The following is a 10,570-nucleotide window of genomic DNA, read 5'->3' on the forward strand; positions in this document are numbered from 1 at the left end:
CCCAGCCAAGACTCCACCTGTCTAGGCTGTGAGCTGCCAGCTTCTCCAGCAGAATGCTGTGGGAGACACTGCCACAGGCCTGACTGAAGTCCAGGTAGACAACAGGCACCACTTCTCCCTCATCTGCTACATGGGTCACCTGGTCATAGAAGGAGAAGAAGCCATTTAGATCAACAGACATGAAAGAATTTTGGGAGCACCACAGGTTGCAAGAGAACAAAGCCAAAGTCTACAGATCTCCTTGGGATGCTGCTCACCAAAGTCATATCCCACCTTACAACCCCATGCCTTCATTTCATCATATCACACTCCTGAAATTCAAAATTCTTGGAAGTGCAGGCCCTGGCACTGACATAGCAGTTAGCACAACATAGCTGATTTGGGCTCCCCTTTCCTGCAGTGGCATGGGAGATTTGGAGGGGCAAAAGTAAGAAATAAACTGGGCTGAGATAAAAGCAGTTTAGTAATTAAGAACAAATAAGAATAAGAGGAGAAAATAAAACTCAAGAAAGACATGTAATGCAACATTCACCATCAAGTGACCAGTGTCCAGCCATTTTAAAACCATTTCCCCTTGTCCTATCAATGCACTTTTGAGAAAGTCCCCCTGCAGCCTTCCTGTAGGTTCCCTTCACGTATTGGAAGGCAGTTATGAGGTCTCCCCAGAGTCTTCTCTTCTCCGGCTGAACAACCCCAGGGCCCTCAGCTTGTCCTTATAGCAGAGATGCTGCAGCCCCTGGATCATCTTTGTGACCCTCTTCTGGACTCATTCCAACAGATTTATGTCCCTTTTATGGTGGGGACACCAGAACCAGACGCAGTACTCCAGGTGGGGTCTCACGAGAGCAGAGTAAAGGGGGAGAATCACCTCTCTTGATCTGCTGGCCACAGTCTTCCTGATGCGTCCCAGGATGCGCCGGCCTTCTGGGCTGCATGAGCACACCACCAGCTCATGTTCAGCTTCTTGTCAATCAACACCCCCAAATCCTTCTCTTCATGGCTGCTCTCAACCAACTACATACCAAGTTTGGAGCTGTGCCTGGGATTGGCCTGACCCAGCTGCAGGACCTTGCACTCTGACTTGTTGAACCTCATGCACTTTTCGCTGGCCCATTTCTCAAGCCTGTCGAGGTCTCTCTGGATGGCCTCCTTTCCCTCAAGTGAGTCCACCACACTACACTGCTTTGTGCCATCAAAAAACTTGCTGAGGGTACACTCAATGCCACTGTCCATGTCGCTGACAACGATGTTGACCAGCACTGCACCCAGCATAATAAATGTTGGGTCACAACAACCCCAGGCAACACTACAGGCTTGGGGAAGAGTGGCTGGGGAAAAAGCCCCCCCGAAAAGAAAACGGGGGGGGGCGGTGGCCTGTATCAGAAATAGTGTGGCCAGCAGGACCAGGGAAGTGATCGTACCCCTGTACTTGGCATTGGCAAGGCCACACCTCAAATACTGTGTTCAGTTTTGGGCACCTCAATACAAGAAAGACACTGAGGTGCTGAAGTGTGCCCAAAGAAGAGCAACTAAGATGGTGTGGAGGTGTAGAGAACCAGTCTTTAGAGGAGCAGCTAAGAGAGCTGGCATTGGTTAGCCTGAAGGAGACCAAGGGGAGACCTTATCACCCTCTACAACTACCTGAAAGGAGGTTGTAGCAAGGTGGGGATCAGCATTTTCTTCCAAGTAACAAGTGACAGGACAAGGGGAAACAGCCTCAAGTTATGCCAAGGGAGGTTTAGGCTGGGTGTTAGGAAAAGGGTTGTGAAGAACCAGAATAGGCTGCCCAGGGAAGCTGTGGAGTCACCAACCCCAGAGGTACTTAAAAGACATGCAGATGTGGTGCCTAGGGATCTGGTTTAATGGTGACCTGGCAGTGCTTGGTTAATGGTTGGATTTATCTTAAAGGTCTCTTCCAACTCCAAATGATACAATGATTCTATGAATCAAAATCAAGTATTAAGGAATTCATTCAATCACACTTTGCTGATGTGAAACAACTGCTCCAAGCTACTTACCTTTCATGAACTGGTCATAGAATTGAGGCTCAATGGCACCAACAGCCATGAATTTTCCATCAGAGGTCCTGTAGGTTTCATAAAAAGGTGCACCACTATCTAGCATGTTCTCTCCTCGAGGTCTGCTCCAAAGTCCTAAATTTTCAGATTTCCACAGGAAAGAACTTAAGTAGGCTGTTCCTTCCACCTTGAAGATTGACAGGAAAAAAGTAACAGATTCAGTAATTTAGTTGTCATGTCACTTTAATTCTACAGAAAACAAAAGAGCAAAAAACTAAAAATTTTTTTTAACAAAGGATAAAACTGGTAGCAATCAGAACACCTCTGGTAAATAGTTTAACTTCTTATAATTTTCAGTTGCTGTTTATGTTGCATAAGTGAAACCATTTAGAATTACAGAATAAGGAGGAGCATAAATGTAATGACGCAGCTTCAGGTCAATAACATACTTTCACTACACAAAGTTTCCTCATCTGCCAAGTTTATAATAATTCAGAGTTCACAAAGACAATGCAAGTAATTTTAGGTGATGGGACAAGCTTCTTGGCTGTATAGAAGTATCTGAGAGCCATCAAGCCTTCTAAACCTCTGGAAATCAAGATGCTTATACCCACCCTGTAAACATAAAATTTTTATCTCAACATTAATTTCTTTGAATTTACTGATAATAAGGCTGCTAGTTTTAGAAGAAAACTGGAAGGAAATCAAAGGTTAAAGCTCTGTTATACCATAGGAACTGGGAAGCTCATCTCCATCACTAGGTTAAAACAAAAATTATTCTATCATTCCTGTCACCAAGAGGTACACAGACATAGCAAAGTAATCTCTAAACAGGTAAGTGTCTGATGAACACAGCACTAGAAAACATGATTAATCCTGTTCCAACTTGCTCCTTAAAATTTTAGCTATGTGGAGCACACCCAAATGAAAATTCAGTTTGTTCAGCCTTTCAATAATTACCAAGCTTGTACCAGTCTTTCCAACCACTATCTGCAGTTTTGCTCACCACAGAATCCATTTTCTTCCAACTGCACTACAAAAACTGTAAGAGAAGATGAGGCAGTAGCAGTGTATGGCCAGAAACATTCCAGTGGAACACAGAAAATTTCGAGTTGTGTAATTTTGAGTACCATTTTGATTCATATATTTTCAGCTCTGTAAAATTAGCCCAGTATTGTCTCTAGAGAAAAGTAAAGACATTGTACCAAAATAAAAAGCTACAGAATTTTCATATGTAAAGATCTATTGGTTTCTACCTTTCTAAGCAAGAGCTGAACACCTGCAAATCTTTTAAGTATGCAGTCATGAAGGTTTCTTCATTTACTCTGTATTCCTTGGCCTCTTTCTCAAGCACCTGCCACAAGAAATAGGGCAGAAATATTCCTGTCCTACTTGTCATACGTTAAAATCAATTACTGTACTTTCAAAATAATTGCAAGAATATCAATATGTTTGCTTTACTAACAATCTGATCTTGCACTGCTCATATTAATAGAACAATAGACAAAAAACATTGGAAGTAAGGATAATAATAGATGGGGATAGTAAGCTGTAACTGCAAGTTAGATTTTGGTGCTGATGGAACTACTTCAGTACCTAAGCATAGTGCTATTACCCTGGGAACACTTAAAACAAAACAGAGCATCTGTTTTGGACTTGTATATGGACTTCAGAAATACCCCTGGCTAGGCAACTGGACAACTGGTATCTTCTGCCCAAGTCCCACTGCAATTCAGAGACAAATAAAAGGGTGCCTAACATCTGCTCTGAACCCCCAGAGACATGCTCAAAAAACACCATACAGAGTAATGTGGGCACTCTCTTACTAATGTGGGCACTTTCTTTTAATATATTAAAAGGACAACATGAGGACACTCCCCTTAATCCTAACTGCAGAATGATGACAGTAACAGTTATTGTTTCACTTAATGGCTCTCTCATGCTAAAAGCATCAGCAGTCTCTGAAGCAGGGACAGGAACCCAGAGACGCCACCCTGCTGAGTGACCTGTCTGGTCCACAAGCCTGTTCCTTCTGCAGAGCGAAACCGTTCAAACAAAACTGAGATAGAACCCACATCAGCCTAATCTTTAACCTTGTGACTGATGAATGCCTCTAGGATGTGGGAGGTGTGGTTTAGAATACCTCCAGGCTGAGAAAAACACGGAAACCCAGTCTTCTGTGGAACAGCTAACTGCTCTTGCCGTAAGACCTTTATGCAAGCGATCATTACCACCACCCTCTATTGTGGCAATCTTCTCACAAAGAGTGAGTCATCCTTGGTCAGATGGCTACCATCAGCAGAAGGCTCTGTGTCTGAATTTGGGGTGAGCCTAAAGTGTAGCCCTGACTCACATGCCTCTACTGTGGTGCAAGAGTGCAGATGTACAATGGTGCCTACTGTGTCACACCACAGTGTCCACCCCACACCCTCCTCAGCACATGGGGACTGTCGGGCTCCCTGTACAACACCTACCACCCCTGCAGAGCCAGGGACGAGACAGCAGCCAACGTGAGGCAATTTGGAGCAGGCATTTAATTCTGCTGAAGTAGACAGCTGGTGTGCAGGACCCATAATCCACTTTTTACACACCAAACAGTAACGCTGGCCACTATGTACAGGTGACGCAAATCGAGCCCTCAGCTTGATTCTTTTGACATTCTTTTTGTGTCAGTTTAGTTGCACTAACTAGAAGAGTTCCTCATGTGTGTATTACTGATTGCAAGAATGCTCCCAAGCCATTGGTCAGCTTTCAGCATAACACTTAGAAATAAAAGATAAATAATGAATTCTTCTATCACAAAAATTCACATCTCAATCTAGAATTACTAACCTCAAACACAAGAAATAATTGATTTTTTAAGATTATTTCAGAAAATTAGGTATTTCAGTGAAAGGAGAAAAAAATCCAATTTGTCAGCAAAAGAATCCATAAAGATAAAAACTTAACAAAAGTAAACCTTAGAACACAAAGCTGCTAAGAAAGAAATTAATTTTTCCTCTTCTACCATAGAAAATTTCAGAGTCATTAACATATTCAGACTACCTGAACTGTACAACAACTTAAGTAATAGGCCTACTAAATAAAAAAGAATGTTAAAATGAAATGACAGCTGAAATGCTGTGGTACTGTCATTTTTAAAATATCTACTTTCATGAAACAAACTTAGATATAAAAACAGGTTCAGAAAATCAGTCTATTTAACTGTCTTTCTGTTGAGATGCTTGTATGTTTTTCATTAACTGTCTCTCTGAAATTTTGTTCAAGTGAAAAGAACATAACAAAATACCAGATAAAGTACATCCAGTGAGACACTGGACAATATTCCACCCCTTCCACAGGACACCAGGAGCATCAACAGGGAATTGTAAATTTCAGGATTATAATGACACAAGAAAAAAATTGAAAGGGAGAAGATTTGAGGGCTTAAAAAAACCCACAAAACCCACATAAAACCCACAACACATTCCATTCCCAATAAGCCACAGATCTCATTAGAACATTAGCAGACTTACATTGATTCTTCTTGTAACAAATTACTTTAATGACTTAAAGTAGCAATGGTGAAAATAAGGTAATAGTCCAAACGACAGGAAAAATATTTTTTAATATTTGAAGACTTGTTACAATTCTCCACAGTTTTTGTTTCATAAATATACAAACTTTTTCAATGTTTCTTCCTACGTCACGTTTTAGACCCAGATCATTTTGCACTGTTTCTCAGATTTCCCCAAACTGGTAATTTTCCTTGGAAAGATCATGGCTAGCATCAGAAACAGTATTTCCTTAGGTCTTACAAATGTTGAACAAAAGAGAAGAAGTACTTCAGAACCTTTGCTGTCTCTATTTCCTGTTTATACATCCTAACACAGTGTGTGTGTGTCTTACAACAACATGATACTGTTGACTCATGTTCAGCTTGTGACTACTACAAACCCCCAGGATTGTACTTTAGCCAATTGTTCTCATACTGCATTTAGGCAGAAACAATTAGTTGCACAAGAGAACCACAGAGCAGCAGTCTCCATGAATTTCAGCCAATTTTTTTCAGGTCATTTCTCCAATTTCCAAAGGTCATTTTCAATTCTAATCCAAGTGTCCAACACACTTGTAGTTCTTCCCACATGTACATAAACTGTAAATGTACTACACTCAGTCAGTCATCTATCATTCAACTTATGGGAGGAAACACTGAGAACAACCAACAGATGTCTGTAAAATGACAGTTTTTAAGTTTTTAATTTTGACAATCAACTAGTAATAATTACTGTTGGAATAAAAATGTTAGACCAGTTTTGCACTCATCCCTTGAAATTTCATCTAGACCATAATGTCACGGCCTGCTTCTGAGAATGTCATGGAAATTTGTCAAAAACACTCAAGACAAGACAGTTACATCTCTATTCCCCTATCTTCAAGATATCTTCAACAAAGGGAATTTTTCAATTAATTTTTTTTTCAATTTATATTTAAGTCCAAATCATAGCCTTCACTGTGTCACAGTAACCCCAAGAGGAGGTCAAAATTTAATTGCAACATTTTTAAACACAATAAAAGGTAGGGACAGAGAGAGAAAAACACTTGCAGATAACACAGGTTTCAAGGATAAACATAAATAGGTGTATTTCCTACAAGCAGGTGGCCCTGCAGTGCAAAAAAAAAAAAAAAAATCACAGTATCCATTTTTAAACTAATTTAGTCTTTCATTTCTTTTACAGCACATTAACACAATGTGTTTAAAATCAACTTCTTGGCAATAATCCCTGGCAATGTAATTATTTGAGGGAACAGTACTTCTCATAAGACATTACCCATCACAAATTCATAAGCAGGTGTATCTTATATAAAGCTAATGCCACTCTTTATTTTGCTAGGATCATCGTTTTTGCTGTTAAGCATGATGTCCATTGTTTAATACACACTCTATTTTCATACAACAAAACTTACTCATCAAATATATACAGAAAATATTTTGTGAAATACGTATTTTGTCACTGGTGAGAGGGAAGATAGGGAATGGCACAGGGGGAAAGCTGCAGAATGCATCCCATGTCATAAGGCTGTTATGGCAACAGTGACATATGAAAATTACTTGCACATGAAGGAATAGACATTTTATGAGATTATTCACTTTTTCTTTCCCAAGTGCTCAATTTTAAACCTTACATATAGCTCAAGTTTCCTCCCTTTTACAAACTTACGAGTAGGAAAAAAAAATCAAACAAGTCAACCCAGGAAACCCTACCTTCCTTGAGTCCAAACTTACCATACTTGCATCAATGACCTGTCCTTTACCAGATCTGGTACGTTCATAAAGGGCTATAACAATACCCACTGCACACATGACACCTCCACCAGCAAAATCAGCCAGAAGATTTAAAGGTGCATAAGGATTTTCATCTTTTCTACCCAGCTTTGACAGCACACCTAACAGCAGAATAAACATAGCACGCGTAAGTGTAAAATTAATTATAGACATTAACGTCTGCATTTCTACAATTGTAGTTTTGCTCTTTTTAATCTATGCAAGTAAACAAGGGATAAAGCAAATTTCTGCCTACAGTCTTCTGTCTCTACTTAGCTGTGTCAGCAAATAGTTACTCTTTAATTTACAGAAGAATGCAATTTATTAAATCAGATTAGTGAAGATGCATTTAATTAAAGAGATTAACAAAAGTCTAACAGATAAACCATTGATAATTTGGGAATAAAAGGAAAAATTTCATCCAAAAAAACTTGTGCACAATAATTCTTTATCAGTACTTTGTACATGCATAGAACCTTTTCCCTAAGAATTCAACAGTCATTATCAACATGTCTCAAAGCAACTTTGGTACATCATTCTTCACTGAAGCTTTTAATGGAAAAAAGCTAATGTATAGTCTTCTGTACATATAAGCCATGAATTAATAATCATAGCAAAGGAGATCACACTGACAACTGCACTTCAGTCCTATTCTAGCTCTTCAATTACCTTTACAAAAAAAAAAAAAAAAAAAGGGTTGTGTATACGAGGAACAAGCGAGTAACACAGAAACATCACCTCTGATTGCATGTAACAGACACAGGGAACCTGCACTTAAGCCAGCAGTTACTCAGAAGTGAAAGGGAACAGAGCAAAGGCCAAGCCAGTTTACTCTTCAGATAGAGGTTTGAATCTGTTAGCATTTCTCTGACATCCTGAAAAACTTCTCACTGAATCACAGCAATTCCCTTTTGTCAAGCAAGAAACTGCAATATGATCATCTCTCTCCTATGCCTGTGGCGTAAGACCTGAGACTTGCAGCATACAGCCAAAATTTCCTGAGGGGTGCATCCTGATGCAGTTTAGTTAGCAAATCGTCTAATGCACTTCCCGCAAGCAACTGAGGGCACAGTATAAAGTCGTCTCCAAGCCCGTAGCACAAGCATAAAGCCCTGTCACTGACTGAAACCACAGTCTAAAGGTCATCATAGGCACCAGAAGATTAACATATTAATTTAAATCTGGAGTTTCTAATGCAAGCCATTTTTAGGTAAGAAAGGACAAAGCTCTTCAAGAGAATACTCAGGATATGAGTTCTCATTTTTGAGGAATGATACCTCCCAAACACCTTGTCCTAGTTCCTTTAAATGGGCAGAAAAACTTGACCTGTGAAATTTCAAGCAAAATGGTTTAATTTTAGGAAGATAGCACCAACCAAAATTATTAAATCAGCTCCAGAGAAAATACGATTTCTTTTTGTAAACTGAAAGTACTACAATCTAAGGTAGCAGTGGACTGTATTTCTGCACTGACTCCTTCCCTATGTGCATAACAAATAAAAACATCATAATACTTGGAAGTCATCGGGACACAGAGAAAAGTGTTTCAAATAAGGCATCCTTTCTTTACTCTTTTTTATTCTCTGACAATCTCACATAATGAAAGAAGAACGAACATACCCCTGAAGAAACTTAATTCCATAACATGGCTCCCCACAGCAGGTGATACCAGGTCACCACATTTTCAGTGCCTCTGCTCTGGGCCTCTGCTGGGGCTAAAAGCAACGATTTATCCAGTGGGAAGCCAACAAGTTTCGGGGCACTTTCTCTTCTCCCTCACAGACTCAGAGAAGCTGCAGACACAGAAGCAGTGTGAACACCAGTAGGTATGGCCACGTGTGACACACTGACTGCCATCAACAGAGCTGGGCCATTTTGTTATTGTTTTGTTACTTACTTCATACTTGGAAAGTCATTACACAAAACCAGCATACTCTCTGCAACACCTTAAGGAAACAGTGCTGCCACTTTATATTAAGCCTACTTTCCTTTCATCTGGTAGCAATGGAGAGGTATTTATAGCAAAAAAGCACAAATCCTCAAATGGCTTAGGAGGACTAGTTTTCCTTCACTCAAAAAAGCTGCTCACATACATGCAAAATAATCTGCAGCCTTTAGGGGATTGTAAGCACACAATTTTTCTAGGAGAGAGGCCTTGAAGAAGGACAAAAATGCATAAAAACTTCAGTTCTCTCGACTAAGAGAAAAACTTTAGTCAGACAAAACAGCAGAAAGGAAGAACACAGTACACATTGCTGAGAAGCAATGCTGATCCAGCCCAACAGCTTGCTCCTGCTGCTGAAACAAACAGCACGTCCAGCCCACCTGTCCTCCTTTCTCGTGCTGACTTTTCACGTCTGTCGGATCACTTCATGAACTGCTTCACCTCAATAACCTGCCAGAAAAACATCCTCATTTCTCCTGGCCAGTTTTTGACTTGTGAGGGAGCTTACATAGGGGTTAAGCAAGTGCCACAGCTAACTGGAGAGAAAGGAGCAGGGAGAAGCACACGGAAAGAGAAGGAAATTCTCATTTCACTGACAGAGACACTTCAACTCTGCTCAGCTGTTTCACCACACTGCACCTTGGGTAATTTTGAGCTACCTGCAGATAACCTCTCAGTAAATTCCTGAGTCTTTATTTAAGATTGGAAAAAACCTTATTCAATATGAAATTTTACAGCCTACCTGATAAAGCCAAATAATTGATGTCATGACCTGCAGACTTGGCAAATATTCCTGTCTGGCCAAATCCAGTAAGTCTAGCATATATGAGTCTGGGATTGTCTTGTAGAAGGACCTCTGGACCAAGTCCAAGTTTTTCCATGACACCTTAAAAAGACAGAGGCACAGAATCCTAATTCATATTTATTTTTAATAAGACTCAAAATATACATGATTCAAAGATAAAACATACAACAGCAGAACTGAATTGCAATTTATAAGCACATTCTAATTCAGTATCCACATTACAACGTGAACAGCCAGAATGTCATAAATTACCAACATCCTGCATACATTCTGAACATAACCCAATTAAGTGGAGAGTAAGCTTTAGGGTCCTTTCCTCTTTTTCAGCTTTTCTTCCTGTTTTACTTCCCCAAAAGACTGCCAGACATCTTGCTGTAATCCATTTACTGCTGAATGAGACAGAACACTACCACAGGTTTGTTAAAGGAAAAAAAAAAAAAAAAGGAGAGAGCGAGAGAAGGACCAAAATCTTACATTTTCCACATCAAATTGACCTGA

The 10,570-nt window shown here is 39.9% G+C and overlaps 1 protein-coding gene across 1 annotated transcript; it reads right to left on the bottom strand.

The window, feature by feature from the left end:
• Window positions 1–1,081: 1,081 nt before the first annotated feature.
• Window positions 1,082–10,153, bottom strand: LOC103778286 (alpha-methylacyl-CoA racemase-like; the record flags this gene model as incomplete). Its single annotated transcript, XM_008945866.1, has 4 exons — window positions 1,082–1,259; window positions 2,019–2,205; window positions 7,285–7,445; window positions 10,010–10,153. Coding segments are annotated over 4 exons (670 nt in total), but the record flags the coding sequence as incomplete, so codon positions are not given.
• Between the last annotated feature and the right edge of the window lie 417 nt (window positions 10,154–10,570).

Source organism: Merops nubicus, unplaced genomic scaffold, assembly GCF_000691845.1.
Source record: "Merops nubicus isolate BGI_N331 unplaced genomic scaffold, ASM69184v1 scaffold1268, whole genome shotgun sequence".
Classification (NCBI taxonomy): domain Eukaryota; kingdom Metazoa; phylum Chordata; class Aves; order Coraciiformes; family Meropidae; genus Merops; species Merops nubicus.